Raw genomic sequence first — 22,877 nt, 5'->3', positions numbered from 1 at the left:
TGAAGACATTTATAGCAGTATCATTATTCTATGTAAAAAATAAAACACGAATATCTAAACACTAATTCCACTTTAAATCCTACCTTATGAAGATTTACGTCTGATGAAAGCCTACCTGGATGCCTGTTACCCAACAAACCTGACCTTGTTTTTACACCAACTTATTTTATAAATCTGAGTGGGAGGGGAAAAAATGTCAAATTGCCAGAAGTCAGTATAGTTAGAACAAATATCTGTAGAATCTTGATCCCAAGATATTTTATATTTAATATCAAGTCTTATTATGACCAAGTACATATTACCATATTATTTCTTTAAATACCATAATTGTAACGTTAAAAGGTATTTCATAAACCTCTGGGTGTATACCTGATGGATTAAATGCACCATTATATATGTAAGTTGCTTCTACTCTGTAGAATATTTATAGTAGTCACATATATATGTAAACTATGCAATAATTTTGCTCTCTGACTATACATTTTTCCTTAAAGGAAACTTTTTGGAGTGTTTTAGAAATCTGGTATTTCAATTCTTTGGACATTTGCTTTGCTGTTTTTCCAAAACTAGTTGTGTTTATTATGTTTGGAAAATTACATTAGGTGCATTAACTGCTTCCTGAGCTTACCAGTGACCAATTAAACCCAGATAAAGTATTTACCAATGCCAGACCTTTCTCTGTTTTCGGATAAAAACAAGCAACCTGCAAGTTTATGGCATTTTTAGAAGAATAATGCCATATTCAGCATTCGTGGCCATTTTACAATAATGACTAGCCAATAAATAAAAACCTCAACCCTAGGCATATTGTATTTGTTATTGTGCAGTGTAAAGGTGGAAATGCATCTTCAGAATAATATCACAAAATTGAAAGAAAAGGAGCCAGCCAGGAATTAGAGGCAAACGTCAGTAAATGTAAAACATTTTGCTGTCTTCAGCCTGTGAGTGTTTAGTATTCATCCAGAAGTTTCCTTTGCTGTTTGGTATACCAAGATATTTTCAAAGGCTAGCATTTCAACTGCTTTCTTCTGTCTTATAATCCCTTAGGCACTGTCAGAGGAGACAGCTAATGGAAAATGGTACTTTTTATAGATGTAAGAGGTTTAATTAAGTTTCCATTAGACAAAACATTTTTTATGAGGCAGAAGAGAGTATATTTTATGTTTCATATCCCATTCATGAAAATGTGGCGGATGGTCATAACTAGAACTCTATTCCTGGAAATCCAACCTTGGCATCTTTTGAAATATTCTGAACTTGCATTGCACCATCGAAATTGAATCTCCACACCCAAGTACTTTATATGAAGTTTTAAAAGCAAAAAAATAGCCTCTTTATACCTTCTTTGTTCTTTATTTTCTATGACTTATATGCCTGTTAGCCTCTTGGATGATTGGGATAGCACATGACCCTCATGTTTGCACTCAGAACTATTAGAATTCTTTTTCTTTTTAAGATCATTTCAGTTCTTTCTTGTCTTTTTCATCTTTTTCCCTCCATTTTGCTTTTTTAATTAATTTTTTGTAAGGAAAAAAAGATTTAATTTCTCAGCTACTTAAACATTTCACTTTTTTCTTCCAGAATCCCTTTTTTTTGTCCCATTCTCTCCCCCCCCCCCCCCCCTTATTCTTTTCTCCCTTTAAAGCCTACCCACCACCTGTTCACTTTGGAGCACATCTTCTTGTCTTGCTGCCTCCTTTCGTTCAGCAGGCTTTGTATGCAAACAGTGTGCCGACAAGTGTGCGGGGCATTGGGAATACCAAGATAAACAGTACCGTGTTTCTGTTCTCGTAAAGATTACAAGTGTGGGGGCCAGCTGTTAGCGCCACTGCTCAGATTGCTGCCATTTCCCAGGCTTGTCTGTGTGTGTTTTCTTTGTGAGGACATACCTATACTTTTGACTAGACAGCATTCCAGTGCTTATTTTTAAAAGGTTTCCAAATTTTGGCTGCTATAGATATCTTTCATTCATATCTCGCTGAAGTGGCTCAGCCATGCCTTCCCCCTGCATTCCAAAAGGGTAGATGAGACAGCATGTGGCTTATGAATGTTGGATATATTGTTTACCCATCCATTTCTCCCTATAGCCCCTGCAAAGTGCTACTCTATATACAGATTATTTCCGAATAATTATGATAGTTTAAATTATATATTGCTTTGCTTGTCTTTTTATTTTCAGCACAAAAGCTAGGACTCATTTTGCAAGATGCGGTCCCCTTGTTAAAATTAAAAGTTCAACTGACTCATGAAAATTATGCGAACCTTTCCTTCTAGCATATTAAGTCTTCCACATCAAGCATCTCCAGTGTCCCGCACCCCAAGCCTCCCTGCTGTAGACACAAGCTACATTAATACATCCCTCATCCAGGACTACAGGCATCCTTTCCACATGACACCCATGCCTTATGACCTACAAGGTGAGTCACTGGTTCTTCTGTATTGTCACATAGCGTTATGAATGCCTTTGATCTACATAGACTTCCTCCGGGTGAGTCTAGGGAAGAATGGAAAGATTGAAAAAACAGGGGCTTGGGCCTGGTGAACTGAGAGAAATTAACACGGTGGTCGTAAATAAATACAGACCCAGTTCCTTGTTTGTACCTTCATTAGTAGCCAATGTTTTACTACCAGCGGTGAGGCTAGTACAAGGATCTCAAGGTTTTGTGACCTTCACTGATCTACAAGTTGTTTTTGGATGACTTTCAATATGTTGCTTTGCAATTTGATATTTATGAAAACTATTTTTTTTTTTTCCTGAATCCAGTTAATAATGCAACTGGCATTGTGGGTAACTGTGTTGTATTATGTTTTAAATAATGCTGAATTAAGACATTGGGAAGTTTTAATTTTTGTTCCAGTGAACCTGATTACTCTTTTTAAAAGTAGTTTGAAATGTCAGTATACTCGCTGCACAATGTATTTGGGGTTGATAATAATCACTTACATTATCAAAAAATTATTAGTTCTGTGTCTTTGTAATTCAAGAATTTGTACATCTAAGAACATTTTTCTTTTTTATTCCAAAAAGCTGTGTGTGCTTACTGTAGAGAATTTAATACAAAAATATAAAGTGAAAGATTCCCTCCATCCCCTCCCCTACGGAAAAATCCGGGGCCACTGGCAAAGATTCTTGGAGGCTGAAATAGTTGAGTAGATTCTTAATGATTGTTATGAAAACCCTGTTTGAGCTCTGTCCAGTAGAACTTTCTGCGAGGAGGGAAATGTAATTTACAGTGGCCACTAGCCACATCTGGTTATGGAGCGTTTGAAACATGGCGGTTGTGACTGAAGAACTCAGTTCTTCATTTGACTTAATCTTAGTGAATTTGGGTCCCCGCATCATGTGGTTAGTGGCTACTCTGAGACAAGGCAGCCCTATTTCTCACTGAGGCTACTGCCAGATGTCCACATGAGGAACCACAGGGACTGTACATTTTGCAGATCCTCGTGTTATAACCTGTTCCAGTGTAGACAGTGGATGGATCCTCAGAGGATTTGTGTCGTCATATTTTTATCTACATCTGCTTGTTATCCGTTCCCCCAAGCTTAGATATCAGAATGAGGCCTTTTATTCACATGGGTTTCTTGTTCTCCATATCATACATTGAGCGATGCGGACGAGAGTGGGAATTAGAAGGAGCAGCTTGCATGGACTCCATGGCAGCCAAGGACCAGACAGTCCTTCCGTGACACAGCACCCCAGCAGTCACACCCCTCCCATCTCTCCCCGCCCTCATGCCACTGGAGGATCTCTGAGTTGGAATCTGGTACAGATAGTGGCGAGTGAACAAATTTGAGAAAGAAAAAGAAAATCTGTGCTACAGCTTGCTTAACTTCCTTCTACGTATTCCTTCTACGTAAAACTTTCTCACCCACAAAATGAGGCCAGACATAATGACATACCTCACAGGTGCTTGTGAGGAGTACATTAGAGTAGTTTGAAATGTTAAGAGAAGTCAAGAAAAATTGGTGAAAAGTACTCTGTCCGTGTAAGGGATCATGTTCGATCCAGCAGGGTGGCAGTGACCCAAATCCCACAAATGGAGTTGCAAGGAGGGCAAATCATGGCTAAAGCTTGAACTTCAGCCTTGGTAATCTAGAGATGGGAGAGACCAACAGTGGGCTTCTGCTCTTCTTTTTAAATTCTAAATGAATTTAGAATTAGCATTTAAGATTTGTATTGGTTTCTAGAGTATTGGGGCATTAGGGAGGGTTTTTTGTTTTGTTTTATTTTTCAAAACTAAAATAATTTTTTTTCTCACAGGATTAGATTTCTTTCCTTTCTTATCAGGAGACAATCAGGTATGTTATATGAAACATATTGCTGTTGTCTTAATTGAACATTAAAGTATTTGTAAGTATATTATGTAGCTGCGAGAGAAGATAAATTTCTTAGAAAATTCAGAGTAGTCCTCATTATTGTTAAGGTTTTAAGCATTTAAATAAAAATCCCCTTGTTTCACCTGTGCCTGAGTATATAGTCAGAATAGTATCTATTTGTTGGTTTCCAGTCTTTTTTATATAAAAAAGAAACAGGGCAGTAAGTCAGTTGATAAATCCTTGGCCAGATATCTCCATTAGAGAAAGAGGGTGGACTGTCTTCTTTCCTGCTGCTAATGAGCATATGCCTCTTTGGAAATAGAGTTTTGAGAATTGTTTGCATTACAAATTAAAACAAAACACAGCACAAGTTTTACTTTGGTTCTCCTCCCCGCCCCCACCCCCACCCCCAGTTTCAAATACAAAAATGTTCTCAAGATCAAGAACGTGATCATTACATACGGCCATGTGACTGTGAAATGTTGCAGTAGATATTTCAGGCATACCAGATATGCAGTATGTATTAAGTTGAGGACTTTGTTCTGCTGAGAAGGTCTATGAATTTAGAATTGATGGGTGTTTTGTCTTCTGTCTTCCCTCCCCAGCATTATAACACCTCCCTCCTTGCTGCCGCCGCAGCAGCGGTTTCCGATGATCAAGACCTCTTACACTCGTCTCGGTTTTTTCCGTATACCTCCTCACAGATGTTTCTCGATCAGTTAAGTGCAGGAGGCAGTACTTCTCTGCCAACCACCAATGGAAGCAGTAGTGGCAGTAACAGCAGCCTCGTGTCCTCCAACAGCCTGCGGGAGAGCCACAGCCACACCGTTGCCAACAGGAGCAGCGCGGACACGGCGTCCATCTTCGGCATCATCCCAGACATCATCTCGTTGGACTGATTCCCTCGCCCCTGCTGCTCCCACCCCTACCCCAGATTAAATGAACTTGGCAGAAAGAAGAGAACTTTGTGCTATGTTTTACCTTATTCTGTTTAGAAAAGTACACAAGCGTGTTTTTTTTTCCTTTTTTTAGGGAAAAAATTAAAAGAAATGTACAGAGAACAAAACTATATTTTCAGTTTTACTTTTGTATATAAATCTAAGACTGCCTGTCTGATAAAACACTTGTAAAAAACAAAAAAAAAGGAAAGAAAAGAAAAAAAGAAAAAAAAAGTACCCACAAACCACCTTCAGTTCATTTTTTTCTGGATTCTGAAGATTTTTTTTTCATCATTTGTCCTATGGTTTTGGTTTTATTTTACTTCAATGGCATTATTTTATTTGCAATAACAGAAAAGGAATTGCATGTATGAAGTTTTAAATTGTGGGCTTTTCTTTGTTGTGGGGAGGGGGCTGGGGGGAGGTCGTTTTAATTTCCATTTTCTAAAAAGGACAGACTTGGATTCTGTTTGTGCGTGTGCATATTTTATTCAGCCTTAAATTATAAATCTCATCTGTCCCACTGCATTCCCTGTGTATTTTCAGGACATAGCTCGTGGGTGTGTGTGTTCAGTGTGTGTGTCTGTGTATATTTTTCTGTCGTTACTGTTCCTTCTCCTCCCGAGTTTTCTGCATTCAGTTGATAAATCAGTTGCCTGCTTCTCTCAAAGTGCTTTGAAGGTCTTGAACTCCCGTATGAGCATCTTTATTGCTGTCCCAGTTGCATGTTCCCCATCACATATTCTCTCTTATTTGCTAGATACCCCCTGAGAATATGTTCTAGAGATTTGGAGTAAAGCTGTCTGGATAAAGGAGGAGGCTTGGCAGACCTGTGAATAATACACTTTAGTCTAGTTCTTTCTTCTAAATTTGGATTGCCAGTATTATGTATTTAAACCAAGTCTGTGAACACCTGCCTTTTTGGCCACGGGGTAACAAGTTTTCACGAAGATCTTCATGCCAAAGTAGGAAGTAAAAATAGCTTCAAAAGCCCTGTTGGGTGTCTTGTGCAGCTGACAGAGGTAAGGTTACATCGCTTCGAAAAAGAAAGCAAGACAGTCGATTACCCTAAAAGTAAATTCTCTTTGCAAAATACAGTGCACCACACACGTCTGTCTAGAAATCCACTATCTGATAAGCAGTTAAAATGCAAAATAGGCTTGATTCTTAGTCAATTTACTCCCTGGTTCTGAGTGAACTTCTTTTCTTAGCCTCGCTGTCTTGTTTGTTTTATTTTTTCTTCACCTTTTAAAGACACGCATGACATAGGAAAGTCAATATTGTTTCCTTTTTTCTTTTTTCTTTCTCTCTCTTTTTTTTAGAATTCATGGATCAATCTAATCTTATTAATAATGGAACATGTAAATATAGTGAGAACTGTTTTTCAGGAGATGAGTGTGGGTTGGAGGGAAGGAAGGTGGTTCTACTTGTGTTCCAGAATCCTCATCAGAGAAGGTATCTTGTCCTTCGGGGAGCACCTGAAGGTGTGGAGGGGTTTAGCCAGTTTAACAGAAAAGATGGAGGAAGGAGCGTAACGCTTACCAGTTTCCCAGCCTGGATTTTTATATCACTGTTTATGTTCTCAGAGTTGGTGAAGGACCACCTTTGTGTATAAAAGTGTCGCTTCAACCTTGCAATGGTAACAAAATGACCTGCTTTATCCGGGTAGAATTCAAGATGGCTGTATCTTCAGTTGTATGATAAAAACGGTTCACATGACTGTGTGGCATCTAAAAAGAATACCTGTTTTTACAGCATCTCTCTGCCACTAAATTGTTGACTTGAATTTTGAAAAACAAGTTGGTGTTGATATGTATATGTGTGTGTGTATATATGTATTTATAGACAAGTGTGTGTGAGTGACACGTGAGTTAATAGTCTTCCCCTACGCATGTGTATCCACACACACATGGCTGAGTTATAGTCACTAAACAATTTGCAATAAAAACAAAAGATTCATTGTCGGTGAAAACAGGAATTAGTTTTTTAATAAATCTGCTCTTATGGTGAGTAAACTCTTTAAGAACGCTCGTTGCCATATTAACTTAGGCTAAGATTTAAGAGTACCATAATTTGTGTCTAAATTCAGACTGAGATAGAAATCACTCAAGTTGTGGGGTGTTGCTTCTTATTTCACACTGTAATAGGAAACATCATTTCTATTAATTCAGCTACCTAAAATGAATAGTTTTCTGTATCCTCTTTTGTTTTTCTGTCATTGTTGTTAGTGGTCTCAAAATTCTGATCAATAACTTTGTGTGTAGTGCTGAATCCCAAACTCTGAATGATCCAGTTGAAAACCCATCCCTGTCCTTCCTTCAGCTGAGGTTTGGGGATGGTGAGTTTCCCTCAGTATCCTGCGTTATACCAGACTAAAGGAAGAACAGGTAATAAATAGGGAGAAAGAAATGTCTGTCTAGTGGCTTTGGTCATGTCTCCACAGGAGAAACGAACCATTCGATTGTCTTTCGATTTTAGTTCATTCCACTCTGAGGAGTTTGTTTCTTTCAGTTGTTGGCTTGCCAGAGTGTCACAGTAGCAGTAGCTATCCCTCTGTTGGTCTCTTGGTCAATACTGGTCCATCAGACTGTTTTGATCGGTAGTCGTTATTGGTAGAGTCATGCCCTGCACCGTTATCTTCTAAGTTTAAAAAAAAAAAAAAAGTGCACAGGCATTCATCGGTTTTTCCTTAACCCACCCTCACCCCACGCCGACACTGACATGCTGTCTGTGGACGAAGAGCGATTCCCAGAATCTTTAGGCAAGCTGCCACCATCCCCTTGCCGTGGGCTTTCCCAGTAGGTGCACATATGTTTCTGTTTCTGTACAGTACTCTGTATTTTTTGATAAAATAGCTATTTGACTTAGCAGGGTTGAAGTGGCTTTTAATTATCTTGTGGGCATTATTGGACACATCTTTTTAAAAACAATCTGACCTTAATCGTGCCACACTTGGTTGACTAATTTATTTTGAGCATTAAAGTTTTTCTTCTGTTAATGTAGACATTATCACAATTCTGTATCGTTACTGACTTAGGAAAGATTGCACTTAAGCTTCTGTTAAATGTGATTTCTTGGCAGATTTTCCTTTGAGTCAAATGTCTGAAACAATGAACATATATCCCAATTTTAAATTAACTAATTGTGGAAGGAACATTTTTAAACAATTCCAAGTTTAAATCCATAAGACACTTCAAGATCTTCAGAACTTTAAAGCACATTTAAAATTATTTTAGTAAGAATTTTGTTTTATCAATACATGTTGAATTCTGTTTTTTAGTTAAAAAAAAAAAAAAAACACAAAGCTTAGATTTCAGAAAGAGGGAGGGAGAATAGCTGGTGGTCCCAGAGTGTGCTGCTGTTAATTGTTTAATTAACAAAGGGGAAATGTATATAAACAGATATAAAAGTTACCATAAATTCCATGAACTTAAATCTGTGATTCATTGCCTTAAAACTTTCTCTCTTAGAATTTCCATACCGCATGCCAAACCAGTAAAATGGCTTTTAAAAATGTATAGTAGACCAATGTCAGTTTGTATAAAAGTACCAAGTGAAAATATTTATTACATGCATTGGAAAAAAATTGTTTACCTATTGAATGTTACCTGTTTATGTAGAGCTCTTTAGATGTAATAAAAGAAAAGCCTTCAGTTAATTTGTCTTCTGTAAAATATACTGTGGGTATGCAAGGGACCATCCCCGTAAGAAAACTGATAATGCTTGGTGTTTCAGAGCACCATTCATCCAAAGATTTCAAAGCATGGCAGTTAATTCCCTTGCAACATGCTTTGAGGTAAGTAATGCATATACAGCCATCATTCCCCCTTTCTTACTGAAATATGGCAAGCTTTGTACTGAAACCACAGCATCTGTTTAGTTTTAAATCTATTTGATAACCTGCAGTTTGAGTGCTAAGAGAGGTGTGGCCTGTTTTTGTAAACAACGCTAGGTGCTAGGTAAACCAACTGGGATTTCAGGAATGAACAAGAAACGGCCTTGGGGTGGTAAGAAGAGGCCTTTCCTGGGGTAGAGGTTTCAGTGAGAAGAGTCACAGGGTCTTGGAGTCCTAGCCACTGAACACGGAGTCGGTGCAGATGAGCCCAGGCTCTAACGACCAAGCCACTCAGGTGCTTTGGGCAAGTGATACTTCCTGGTAGGAAAATGAGATTGATAAAACTTTGCTTTAAAACCATCCTGGGACCATTCAGTGACAAACATTTAAAAAGCTTGGAGGGGAAGTACCCTTGTTTATTATTTTAGCCCAGAACTTCCTTTCCTGTCCTAACTCCTAGGTATCTGCTGTATCATCCATGGTATTCCAGATTGGCTGTGCAGGACTTGCTTCCTCATGTCCATGACGAGTCAAAAAGAGATGTGGGGCCAGGACCCCTAAGCCTTGGCTGAAAGTGAAATGTAGCAGTTCTCAATGGGGTACCGCAGAGAAGCCTTCAGGTAATGAAATTTAAGCACCAGCACACATACAACACACACACCCCCCCGCCACGCCCCCGCCAACTTGCTTTGGCCTCTAAAAGGGCCCTGGGAACAGCCCTAGCAATTCTGTATATTTATTTATGTTTTTTTTTAAATGTTTATTTACTTTTGAGAGAGATGTCGGGGAGGGGCAGAGAGAGGTGGGGGGAGACACAGAATCCAAAACAGGCTCCAGGCTCTGAGCTGTCAGCACAGCCTGATGCGGGGCTGGAACTGGTGAACTGCGAGATCACCACCAGAGCCACCCAGGCGCCCCTCTCTTCATGTATTGTTAAAAGAAGGCCATCGAATTGTATAAGCCTCAGGCCCCACAAACCCTGGATGTGCCCCTGCACCATGTGAACCTGGGCTCCCCAGCCAGATGGTCACAAGTTCACCTACTTGGTGTTGGGGCCATTTACTGCCTGCCCCCAAGAGTGCTCGGAAAATGACCTTGGTTAGGTCTGAAGCCAAAGCATCGGGAGATGGTTGCAGTAACACGGGGACCCATCTGTCCCCTGCAGTTTCCCTTGTGCCTAGCCCTTAGATTTGTGTTTTGTGTGACCTCCCAAAAGACACACCTCCCTCTGAATTTAGTTTTCTTTTGCTTTGGCCACTAAGGTACCATTAAAAAGCCACAAGCCCACAGAGCCCAATTTTGATACATATAAGGATGAAAATCCCTGTACTTAGAGCTCTGCCCTGCCCCGGCTTAAACATGCTAGTGTGTGACTCCAGCCCTTTTTAGGGCTGTGCTGACACTGCCAGTGGATCCACAGATTTGTTGAGCACACGGGCAGCACCAGCCTGGCACCTCCTGGGTACATGAGTCACTTAAAAATCTCCAGCTGGAAGAGGTCCCAGCAGGGCTCTCGCTGTGTCCCGGCCATGGCCTGTTGCTCCCCTCATTACTTGCCATTAGTCTTGGGGGGAAATGGCTTGAAGCCATGATCAATTTGGCCCACTTGAGCCGACCCCTCCTAGTGCCATGACCCTCTCCGATAACAGTAGAGCTCGAAATTCAGACAGGAGCTCCTCTCAAGCTCTGCGGGGTCCTGATGAATGCAACGTGTCACATCTCATGTCCTGTGGTGTGGGCTGTAAAGCCAGATCACTCTTCCTGCTGTTTAGCCGATGCCGCCCTGTTTTAACACGACGGTTTTCACTCTATGGTCTGTGTTTATGAATGAATATCCCGAACTGTGTCACTATGTGCTGAGCTGGGAATAAGAATTTGTAAGCGGCCCCGTGGTGCCACAAGAAATGTTAACCATGATCTTTCGTTCATTTGTTTTAGCTCTTTGCTTGATGCTGGTTCTCAGCTAGCACTGGCTTTGTCTTGGAAACGTGGAAGATGGTTCCAGCACCCAAATACAGAATAGTGTCTTTTGGTAGATTGTCCTTTTTAGGAGACCCACCCGCATGGTAACTCAGGACCGCACAGTGCTCTGCAATTGGCAATGGCGGTTTCAAGCCACTATTTCAGACCATCCTCAGGGGGCTCTGTGAGGTAAGAAGTAGGAATCTAACTTTAGGAATCCAGCTGAGGCTTTGAGGGGGTGCAATGACTTACCCAGAGTCCAGAGTCACATAGCTTGGCAAATGGCAGAGTCGGAACTGGAACCCGGGCCCAACTCCAAACCTTGGGCTCTTTCGATTCTATAAAGGGCTGGACTAATGGTAGTTATTAAAATCAGTATAAATCTTTTTATTAAAGGCCTGCTGATGCCACGGCTGAGATCCTTTAGTCTCAGAGCCAAGCTACCCTCTGGTACCGTCGGGTCATGTCACCCTGCTGCCGTGTTCACCATTTCCCCAGAGGGAACGGAACACTTTTCTTTTCAGAAACTCCTCAGTCTGCATCTCCAGGGCCGGGGGAGGCTCCCTCACACCCTCTTCGCTCAGTAGTCCTGCACAGGGATGGTGATCTTGTCGATAAATTCATCATACTTCACTTTGCCATTTGGTTCAATCTCTGCTTCCCCGAAAAGATCGTCCACTGCAAAAAATCACATTAATTCTTCAGGTTGGCCATAGTGTTACATGATAGGACATCGAGTCAATTACTGGGGGGCTGAGGCTCCCCAGAGGACTTCCCTTGTGTCCAATGGACCGTTCCTGTAGACTAAGAAATAAACTAGTGAACAGAACAGGACAACCCATCCCCTGTCCCTGAAGGCCACTGATTCAATTTTGAGCTAATCAGGCTTTCTGCAGGGGCCAGGATAGAGGGTAAGGAGGCGTACTAAGTGAGGATTAAGCCACTGAAGCCACTTTGTGCTTGTTTTTCTCTTCATCTTTTTTTAAGAAAAATGTCTGACCCCTGTGCCTGTATTTCCAGAAACGTTTGGTGTGGATTTTACCTCCTATAGCCCACCCTCTCAGCCTCCCAGCAGAACAGACAGCCTCAGCAGCCCCATCCTGGGCCACCCAGTCCCTGGCTTTGGCCTGCCAGCTCTCCCTTCCAAATTGGCCTGCGCCACCCTAAGAAGGGACTTGGTGACAAGTGGTGTCGGCCACCATCACCTCTCTTTTAGGACGTGTGCGTTTTAGGGATGGGGGTAGTAGGAGAGAAAATAAATTCAACTGTGTCTAAAGCTCATAGTATACAGGGCGCCTGGGTGGCGCAGTCGGTTAAGCGTCCGACTTCAGCCAGGTCACGATCTCGCGCTCCGTGAGTTCGAGCCCCGCGTCAGGCTCTGGGCTGATGGCTCGGAGCCTGGAGCCTGTTTCCGATTCTGTGTCTCCCTCTCTCTCTGCCCCTCCCCCGTTCATGCTCTGTCTCTCTCTGTCCCAAAAATAAATAAAAAACGTTGAAAAAAAAATATTTAAAGCTCATAGTATACAAAACTGTCATTGTTCTCTGACATTGCTAAAAAAAAAAAAAAAAAATCATTTACTTGTTTCTTCTGGTTCTGGATTCCTCAGACAAAATACTAGCTTGTCCCAGATGTTGGCAAGAAAGGCCATTTCGGCTTACGTTTCTCCACACTGGCCTCCTGGGGCCAGCCTACCTTTGGCTCTTTGGGCCATCCTCATCCTCTTGCAAAAACCGCTTCACTGCCCTGTGTCAACTTCCCTGGCACTAGATGTCCCCGACACATAATTCTGGGCAGTTGGGAAATATCCCGTGATTCTCTGCTCAACCGTCCATCCTCCTGTAAAATGTAATTACTCTGCTGTGTGCCTAAGCTGATGGTAATTCTGAGTATGTTTAGAATGTTGCAGAGACTGTAAATTTATCTTGTTTCCTGAAGAAGCTTCTACCCATCAGCCATTTGGTTCAGACCTTCCCAGTGGACAGGCCCAATACCAGCTTGCGACATCAAGCGCTGCAGCCTTCTCCTGTCCAGAGAAGGGGCCGCGCTTCATGGCCAAGCACTGATGATGCCTTCTGGGTAGAGCGGTGGGTCCCTCTGACCCCATAAAGAACCAGGGTGCTGAAATTCTAAGCCTGTCCCAGGCCTTCGAATGGAGGCCTCCCTGGCAGCCTTCTCCAGCTGTTTGGAGGCTGCTTCCTAATAAAATTGAAGATTTTCTTTCAGTCATCCAGGGTAAAAGATTCCTGCTCCTAGTATCATCTTTCCTCTCTCCCACAACGAGAGGAAGGGAAATCGGGCTTCCCGCTTGTCTGGAACACATTACCAGTTTGTTTGAAATGTCACTTCACTGGTTAAACAAACAAGATGCGTGTGAGTTTGGGGGCCATGGTGTTGCTTTAGACTGAGATCATTAACCGTAAGAATTAAGGTCCCAGCCGGCCCCCTCTGCCAACACGCCGCCTGGAACATAAAAGGCCGAGCGGTGTCCTCAGAGCCTGAGAGCGAAGGAGAGCCCATGTTTTTCCCCGGTTCACATTAACACAGCTACAGTGAAAGATGGGATCGTGATAGCTGGCAGCCTGAAAAAGCGGGGGAAAGCTGAATCTGCCGTCTGTAGCGCTATTTTTAAATGTGCTGTGCCTTAGTGACTGCGGATAAAATCTTAAGTAGACTGCTTTACAGAATGTTAGCTCTTGGGAGGATCTGAGGGACTGTCTATTGTAACATTGTTTCCCAAAGGGAAAACCGAGGAGAGTGAGAGAGGTTAAGAAACTCATCTGAGGTCCCGCAAATGAGGTGGGGGGGGGGGGGGGCGGACCAGGAGTCCAATCTAATTCAAACCACAACCTTGCAACCCCTCTGCTGGTCCCTTATGATTTAACCAAAGGCTAAAAGGTCCACGGTTACTGAAGCCTTTTCCTCCGGCCTGCTTGTGTCCTAGCCCAGCCCTCCCAGCCCCACCATAGGCAGGCCCAGGGGCCTAACTGGAAATGCCAGCCTCTGGTGGCCAGCCTGGGATGGCTGGTGTGGCAGGGCCCAGGGGCTAGGCTGGAAGATTGCCAGAGGATGGCCCAGCATTGGGGTCATCCCATAGAGCGTCCAAAGGGCTTTCCCAGAAGACCCTGGCCCCTTGTCCTGCTCTGAGGTAGGAAGGCACACTGAGCTGCTAGAAGGTGCCAGGTGAAGGCCACCACAGACGCTCCTTATGGATGAGCTGCTGTTAGGAAGGAGGGACCCAGGCCTTTACCTTCCTTGTGGGTGAGCTTCTCCCCCAGTGTCATGAGTTTTGACCGCAGCTCGGACGCCATGATGTAGCCTTTCTTCTCCTTGTCTGCCATCAACATGGCCAAGAGGATTTCTTTCTTTGGGTCCTCTTGTTTTATTTGCGTGTGCATAATGGTCAGGAACGTGGAGAAATCCAGCTCCCCGTTTCTGTCTGGGAAACCCACAAACACAGCAGACTGAGCAGGGAGGGAAGAGCTAACTGGCCCCCTGCCCAAGTCTTTATGGCCAGTTCAAGGGCCACCTACTTCAAGGAGTGCCATGATGGTGCTGGTGGTATAGTGAGGATGCGGCTGAGATCCCACCATGGATCTGCCTCATTCAATCCTCCCAGTAATCCTCAGTGACCATGGCTACCATTGCCCATTTTGCCCACTAAGGAGACAGAGGCCCCAGAGCGTGGGGTCATCTCACAGAGCAGTGGCAGGACCAGGATGGAGCACACTTCCTCTGCCCCTCTTCCAGGTGCTTCCCTCCTGCCCTGAACTGGAGGGAGGTACCCCATGCGTCCATGCTTGCAGCCACTGCAGTACATCCACAAGGACGCACAGGTGACCCACCTGGAACCTCAGGCCCCAGTCCCACCCGCTCACCTGCCTTTCCCCTCACTGCAGCCTCCGGCCTAGGCTCCCCAGCCCAGGCCCCTCCTCCAGGCGCGCCTGGGCCCCTCAGCCCAGGCCCTGGCCGGCTACAAGTGCAGGAAGTCAGAACTTCCCCTCACCACAAGTTCCTGTTTGGAGGAGACAGAAGCCAAAGGAAACCACCACCCCTTCAGAGCTGGAAACAGGGGATCTCAGTCACGAAGCACCCCATCCCCAGGCTCCAGATCTTCAGAGGCCTGCCTCCAGGATGGGCTCCTAGCGCTGCCACAGGTATGCTCTGCTGGGACCCCAGGGTAACCCTAGCAGGTGGTGCGAACCCATCTGCAAGACGAGCAACGAGGTGCAGACACCGAGGCCTTTCGGCTTCAGGTCAAGTGCTCTTTCCGGTCTACCTCCTTCCTCTGGGCCAGTCTTTCCTTCCTGTGTGTCCAGCTACCAGTGCAACATCCATCCTGGCCTCTGACACCTCTCTTTTTGGGTTTTCTTATTTTTGTTTCTTTAAAAAACAAATTTAAAAAAAATTTTTTTAATGTTTATTTTTGAGAAAGAGAGATAGAGCATGCGTGGGACAGAGGCAAAGAGAGAGGGAGATACAGAATCCGAAGCAGGATCCAGGCTCTGAGCTGTCAGCTCAGAGCCCAACATGGGGCTTGAACTCACGAACTGTGAGATCAGGACCTGAGCTGAAGTCGGACGCTTAAGCGACTGAGCCACCCAGGCGCCCCTAAAAAATAAATTTTTAAAATTTAATTAGAGAGAGCATGCACAAGTGGGGGAGAGGGGCAGAGGGAGAAAGAGAGAGAATCTTAAGCAGACTCCGCACTCAGTGAAGAGCCTGATGGCAGGCTCAGTCCCACGACCCTGGGATCATGACCCAAGACAAAATCGAGAGTCAGATGCTCAACTGACTGAGCCACCCAGGTGCCCTTCCCCCCAAAAATAAATTTAAAAAAATTAAAACTTGTTTCTAGTTATCAAAGTCCTGTATGTTCCCACTGTCAAACAAACAAGAAACAACAATAAAGGGTATACAAATCATCCCTAATCCCATCTCCAGAGAGAACAATTTGGTAGCATCTTGGGTGGGTTTCCTTCTACCCTTTTTCTCAGAGTGTTGCATCGTTTTTAGGAGGTCAGTCTTTGGAAGAAGAATCAGGTCCCAACCCTGATTCCACCATTGGCTTAAGAACTTGGGCAAGTTACCTAATGGTTCTGACCCTTGGTTCTTACCTATGAAACAGGATGATGCCTACTTCACAGTTGTTCGAGCTAAGCACGTGACAAGTACTCAGCCAAGGGAGACACAGGGGATCGCTGTTGGCCCTATCTGTATGGCAGGTTTGTGATGACCTAGTTGGAACGTCTAGATCCCGTGGTCCTCTGTGCGAGAATGGGGGGGAGGGGGCACTGGTTGCTATGAGGATTCAAGGAAGCCTGAGGGATACACTGTACACCTGGCCAGATGTCTCCACAGCTAGCACTGGTGAGTTCTGACTCCCACCTGCCCCTCCACCGGCTGAGCTGTTCACACCCCCACCCTCTGGGCCACCCCCTGCTGGGCCCCTCCCCAGGACCAGAGCTGGGGGGCTCAGGGCCCACCCACCAGCCCAGATAGTGTATTCCCGTCCGGCAAGCGCCCACTCACCGATCCCGTGAGTCTGCAGGTGCCGCTGCACCTCTCCAGGTGTCGGGCTGGCCCCCAGGCACCTCATCACCACCATGAGGTCAGTGGCTTTTATCTTCCCCCGCTGCTGCTTGTCATACAGGGAGAAGCATTCCTTGTACTCTGTGCACAGCCCAGAAGAGAGAGTCAGCCGCACATACTTGCTCTCCACCCCCATGCCCTCTCTGTCCTCCCTTTCCCTTCCCTCCCCCTTCCTTTTGCTGACTCCCTCTCCTCCTCCCCTCTTAGAGTTGCCAGATACAGCAAATGAAAATACAGGACTGCCATATCCTATTGACTAGAAGCAAGTTACGGTTTCCACCAACACTCAGGGGTAGGGGATCATACTGGAACATGATTACTAGGAGATGGGGATCCTGAGGGCCACACTAACATCTATCCAACACACCACGTGTTGCAAAGAATCTAGGGTGACCATGTACATCCTGCTAGACATGCACCAGGGGCTTTCTGCTTTCAGCGCATCATGTGTTGTCTGTGCTATTCTGTGACAATATTTGTCGTAGCATTGCTTGTTATAGTAGAAGATTGGAAACAACCTAACTATGTATCAATGGAAGATTGGCTAAATATATTCCATTATAGTCATAGCATGGACTATTTTGCAGCTGTTTAAAAAAAATGAAGCAGAATCGTATACACAAATCAAAACAATCTCCAAGAACAGAGCTAAGTAAGACTAAGGCAAAGGACATAATAGTCCATCTAATATGCTGCCATTTGTGTTAAAATAAATAATGGGGGAAAGGGAGGGAAATACCACTTAATGATAGAAATAATTGGAAAAATTGCCTGAAGGAAAATGGAAGACTGAGGAATAGGAATGGGAGAGAAATTTTACACTGGACATATTTTTTACTTATTTTTTAGCTATGTGTATCCTGCCTATTCAAAAATAGAGTAATAAGAATTTTTTAAGGAAAAAAAATTACAGGGCTGCCAAGTTAAACTGAACTTCAGATAAACAGTGAATACGTTTTAGTATAAGTATGTCCCGCATTTTGCATGGGATATACTTATACTAAAAGGTTTTTGCTGTTTATCTGAAATCCAGATTTAACTGGGTGTCTGGTATTTTATCTGGCAACCCTATCACCCTCCTTCTCCTGACTTCCCTTCTGTCTCCTCCCTCGCTCTCCCTTCCTGCCTCTCCCTCCTCCCTTCCTTCTCTTTTCTCTTCTCTTTTCTCCCCCTCTCTAACTGAATAAAACCAGAGGAAAGCAATCCTACCCTCCAGGGCCAGCCCATGGAGACCAGGAATCTACAGCAGGGCGTCCAGGCTCCAGGGCACCTTGGCAAAGACAGCTTATGTGGGAAACCAGGGAAATAATGCCTCCGGGTTACTGAGACGAGCAGAAATCCCTTCTGGGAAGGCCTGGCAGAGAATAGCTCTCCTATGTGGCGACAGTTATTATCACAACTGTGGGCACTGCTGTGTCCACTCTCCAGCCCGCCGCTTCCAGGCTGCTGAACCCTCAAGCTGTCCTCTGACACAAGCCCTGGTCCTTTTCTCAAAGACTTCAAGGGGTGCTGCCAGGACGTTGTCCCAGGCTCTGACTAAATCTGGCTTGCTGCTGTCCTCAACCCTTCCTCCCTGGGGGAGACACAATGGCTGCCAGAGCTGAGGCTTCTCTAGACCCAGTCTCAAGGCCCAGGGGAGCCCGGCTCTCAGCCCTGAGGGCACAGTGAGGCCAGCAGGGAGCTGGGGAAGATCCTGGGCCCCACCACTGAGATTCCCATTCAGGCTGGGGTGGGGCTGCCATCAGAATTGGTCAAAAGCTGTCCGGGTGACACTCTCCAATCCCTGAGGCCCACAGGGTGGTGCCCCCCCCCCCCCCCCCCCCCCCCCCCCCGTCAGGGCCTCTCAGCATCCAGCTCCTCTGTTCCTCATACCACCTGGCTGGTGCCTCAGAGGCTGGGCCCTATTTGTAATAATAATAACAAAACAATGGCGGCTCACAGTACTGAGCACTTCACCTGGGCCCGTTTCATCCTGCAATGACCCTGTGATGCACCACATGGTACCTCTACCCTTCCCATTGTGTAGAGGGGGCCACTGAAGGCTGGGCGGCTGAGGGCCTGGCTCCTGAAGTTCAGCTCCACCCTCGAGGCCACTCTGGATCCCAGATTCCCAGGCAGAGGCCACCAGAGGGCAGAAGGGGATGAGGGGAGAGGGACGGAAGGTCCCCAGTTCAGCCCCTTCAGCTCCCCGATTAAGGCCTCTCCTTGCAGCCTAGGATTTCAGCAGAGCTGCTAATAAAAGGCAGCCTCCCCGGTGGGGTTTAGAGACAATCAGTTGCCTTTGTGCCTGTGGAAAGGTTGAAGGGGAAGGCCTAGCCCTTTCAGAACTTTCCAGAGCCTGGGCTCGAAGAGGGCCAGAACACATATGTGACCAGGGAGCAGAAACTGAAGTGTCCCAGGGAAGCAGCACCAGAGCCTGGCCTAAGATCCCGCCTTTGGTTCCTGCAAAACCTAACTCCCTCCAAGAGGGCCCAGTGCCATCACCTTATATGGAGGGATAGAGCGGGGGCTGCCCTGCATGTAGGCCTTAAAACTCCCACAGCACCCTTCCTGGGGACCTCTCACGGCCACCCCACCTTGTCTTCTGTCAGTTTGCCCTCTGAGACCTCATCCTATGACAGGTTTTCTGACCAGTGCTGCAAGGCAGTCATCACAGGTCATGGGGCCTGGAATCAGACAGATTCTACAGATGGGCAAACTTTCTCTCCCACTTGGATCAGTAACTGGGACGGTGCCCCTGACATCAGCAGGGCTAGGGGCAAATGGAGTCCCATCGCCTAACAGACTGTTTCATAAAATACGTTCTTTCTTCCCACCTTGACAAATATACCATCGAAAGATCTGGAAGGCCAGATCTGAACTGGATCTCCCGTGCTGGAACAAAACAGCAAGGCTGTTACATTTATTTCCCAATAAATGTAATGTCGCTAAATCTGATAAGTGAGCTACTGTTACACTATTTCTCACCCTTGGACAGATTAAATTCATGAAACTGAACCCTCTTTCAAATCTTTAGCACTACTGATTGCAATAGGGCTATTTTAAAACATTTGCTGTATAGATGCAGGGATTGGAACACTGTTTGATGCTACATTACTCAGTAATGGCTCATTTCAACAACCAGCTCAGAGTACTCCTAGAATTATACCACCTGGCTCATGCTAGTTAGAGCAAGTCTGGGTGACACCGGCCCGAGGCAGACCCAGGGTCGTGTGTATGACTGACCTCCTCTCTGTCCCTTGCTCACAGCAGCCTGGTGAGTCAGCGTCATTCTCCCTATTTCACAGATGAGAACACTGAGGCTCAGGGGTGACTGGACCCCAGGTCACTGCCTCTAAAACCCCTGGCCTTTCCACTCCAGCGGGCCACATCTGCCCAATCTCTCATTTATTAAGCATTAGTGGCCACTTTCTCGGTGTCGGGTACTGGGATGCAAAGGGAAGATTTCCTTCTTCCCTTCTGGGAGCTCCACAGGTCACTGAGCCTCGGAACCAGGCGTGGGTTGGTGGAGGGGGGTTCACGAGACTGACAGCTGGACTCCAGCCTTGAGTCAGCATTCAGTCTGCCCTTCAGACTTGGGCAAGAGAGGTCCCTGCTCTGGCCCTCCTCTTGGGGTGAGCATGTCGAGCGATCTAAGACCAGGTGCTCTCCTGGAGCCTGCAACCCACCCACTTACTCTAGACCAAGCTCCGGGGACCTAGAACTCTGGAATCCCTGCCCAAGGAACCCTAAGCACACCTCCAGCTCCTGCAGTTGCTAGCTGGGCTCTGCTGCCCACCCCCTGGCTTGGGTCCGGGTCCCTGAGTTCTGTGTAAGCCAGATCTCCCCACCTGGCCTTGTGGAAACACCACGCTGTGCTGTGCCAACAGTGAGGCCGGCTGGGTGGCAGGCGGGCTAGGGGACTTGGGGAGTAAATGCTCCAAAACTAGGCTGGCTGTCAGGGCACAAGTGACCTCAGAGGCCACCTTAGCCGATCCCCATTTCACAGATGGGGAGACTGAGGCCCAGGGAGCAGAAGTGCCTGCCCAAGAGTGCAGACCAGGGCTCTTTTGCCTCTCAGCTCCTTTTGTTTGACTCTCAGCCATAAGCAGTTAATGACCGCACTCTCCACCTCCTATCCCTCCTCCCAAATCTAGCTATCAGATCCCAGGAGAAAAACCTCCAGAGTGCCCGTTCCTATCTCCCTAACTTGTAAGTCACACCGACAAATGTCATAGCCACACTTCCACCTCTGAGCCCTACCCCCACCTTCTCGGCTGTGGTGTCCCCGGCAGCAGGCGGCCCCTTGCCTGTGGGTGGGCCCGGCTCTCCCACCAGCCGCTTTCCTTCCCACCGATAAAAAAACAAAACAAAACAAAACAAAAAAAAACCGGGCAGAGCAAATTGCCTAATGAGACCCATATTTTGCTGTGAGTTGCTAATTAAAGAGCAAAGCCAACCTACCATTAATTTGGTCCTGGGAAAGAAACTTGGCCTGTAGCAGAGAGAGGAGAACAGTCAGGGAGGGGACTCCAGGAAAGCGCCTCCCGCCCCCCAGTGCGGGGTGGGGGCAGCCTAGCTGGAAGACACAGCCCCCTACTCACCATCGCGGGGCCTCAGGCTGTCGCCCGTGGGCTCCCAGCTCCCACAACCGCCTGTTCTGTCCCTCTCCTCCCGGCTCCAAGTCGAAAGTCCGCCAAGCTGGGTGGAGGCCCCAGTAATAAATCCGCGGCTGCCATGGAGACCAGGCCCAGTGCCCGGGTCAGATTCCAGCTTCCCCGAGCACAGCTGATGCCCCGCCACCGCCCGGCCAGGGCGACAGGTTTCACTTCGAGAAAATGAGGCTGCGGAAAGGGCTCCCCCAGGACTCATCCTGCATCAGGACGCTGATGCTCTGTAGTAAACGGACACGTGCTCTGGTTCCTTCCTGGGAGCCCTCCACGGACACCGGGAAAGTGTCGGTGAGTACACAGAAGGGGGTCCCTGCCCTGGGGAGGGAGTGGGGGGGGTGGGTCTTTTCTCTCCCCTGGGACTAAGCTGGGGGCTGACAACTCCTGCTTGGTGCCTGGCACTTTGCACCCCGTCTTACTTAAGGCCCATCACACACCATCCTGGAGGCAGCAGGGAGCCCTGCCATGGTGGTGCAGCCGGGCAGTGGGCACCCCGCTGCCCAGGCCTCGCGGTACAGAGTGAGGAAGGGACACGGGCTTCCTGCTCTTGGGTTGGATTCAAATCCTTCCCTTGGGTTCATTTGCTGAGTGACCCCGGAGCATCATCTCACTGCTCTGTGCCTCAGTTTCTGCACCGGGCATCATCACAGGACTGTTGAGAGAATAAATGACTAGTGCACAATCGGGTGGTTCCCTTCCCTCCTTCTGGGGACCCTGAGAACAGGGGTGGGGTGATGCCTGCACTGGGGTCTCAGAGCCCACAGCGAGCTACCCAGGGGGCTCAGGGGGAGGCCTCTTAGGTGACTTTCCCCAGTCAGGAAGGCTGCTCTTCATTTCCCTCCTCTGCCACCTAGAACTCCCACCCCTCTGGCAGAAGCTGCTGACATTCCTGCGTCCTCTCACTGGTTTGTGCTGCGCTCCCCCCACCCCCGGAAGGGGAGTGTTTCCCCAGGGTCCTCTGCAGCTGCTGGCTCCCTGTGGGGCTCCAACTCCAGGGTGGCACCCACTTTGTTAGGTTTGGCATGGGTGGCCCCACAGGCTGTGCTCTGCACAGGGGCCCCCAGCTCAGGGGATGAGTGGGGCCTGATGAGGGGCTGCACATGCCTGGAGGAAGGCAGGGGGGGCTCTTGCTAATGTATACAAGGCACGTGGACAGGGGGCCTGCCCTTGGTCCCGCCTCCTTCCCTCCTCGCCTGACCGCCTCCACCTGGAAGGTTCTCTTCCCCCAGATGGAGTCACTTCTTCACACCTGTTTCTAGGCCCAGAGAATTTTGGCTGGAGGATTTGACTATGTTGGGGCTGAGAAGAGGAAAGGCAGGCAGGAGGCAGGAGAGGAGAGGGCTCCTGCTAATAGCCTCGTGGGGAGAAGAGGTGGGGCAAAGTCAGGTGGGGCCTTGGAGGCCAGGGGTGGGGGCACAGAGCTGAGGCTGGTGGGGAGGCCTGCAGGGGCGAGGCCAAAGCACTCGCTCGGAATCACCCTGTGTTTGGGAAGGCGCTCATGTGGGAGACAAGACATTTTCAATCCATGAAGCTGTATACTCACCATGAAAAATAGAAACCCCGCCCAATACCAACTGAGGGCT

General features: G+C 46.8%; 2 protein-coding genes across 13 annotated transcripts in view; one reads left to right on the top strand and one right to left on the bottom strand.

Annotated features, from left to right (window-relative positions):
* The window catches only part of PIAS1 (protein inhibitor of activated STAT 1), a 131,283-nt gene extending 122,367 nt beyond the window's left edge, over positions 1–8,916 (top strand). For 5 of the 7 annotated variants that reach the window (XM_058737266.1, XM_058737269.1, XM_058737267.1 and 2 more), the window contains exons 12-14: positions 2,275–2,417; positions 4,265–4,302; positions 4,926–8,916. In XM_058737266.1, coding sequence (XP_058593249.1) covers positions 2,275–2,417; positions 4,265–4,302; positions 4,926–5,219 — 475 coding nt within the window. In that variant the 3' untranslated portion in view covers positions 5,220–8,916. The remainder of the gene's footprint in view (positions 1–2,274; positions 2,418–4,264; positions 4,303–4,925) is intronic. The other 2 variants (XM_058737271.1, XM_058737272.1) reach the window with 2 other exon arrangements.
* On the bottom strand, positions 7,218–22,877 carry CALML4 (calmodulin like 4). 6 transcript variants are annotated; one of them, XM_058737277.1, is made up of 5 exons: positions 21,229–21,578; positions 16,586–16,726; positions 14,304–14,492; positions 11,625–11,733; positions 7,218–7,898 (listed from the first exon to the last, which is right to left on the bottom strand). In XM_058737277.1, exons 1-4 carry the CDS (start codon positions 21,494–21,496, stop codon positions 11,636–11,638), a joined length of 696 nt encoding a protein of 231 aa, XP_058593260.1. In that variant the 5' UTR covers positions 21,497–21,578; the 3' UTR covers positions 7,218–7,898; positions 11,625–11,635. The 6 variants fall into 6 exon arrangements, with proteins under 6 accessions (XP_058593260.1, XP_058593261.1, XP_058593264.1 ...); XM_058737278.1 differs by lacking the exon at positions 7,218–7,898 and adding an exon at positions 9,489–9,661 and having other exon boundaries at positions 21,229–21,581; XM_058737281.1 differs by lacking the exons at positions 7,218–7,898; positions 21,229–21,578 and adding exons at positions 21,089–21,119; positions 22,838–22,877 and having other exon boundaries at positions 11,416–11,733.

This window comes from Neofelis nebulosa, chromosome 7 (genome assembly GCF_028018385.1).
Source record: "Neofelis nebulosa isolate mNeoNeb1 chromosome 7, mNeoNeb1.pri, whole genome shotgun sequence".
Lineage (NCBI taxonomy): Eukaryota > Metazoa > Chordata > Mammalia > Carnivora > Felidae > Neofelis > Neofelis nebulosa.
The sequence above is the reverse complement of the archived record's forward strand: the minus strand, read 5'-3'. Positions and strand labels throughout refer to the sequence as shown.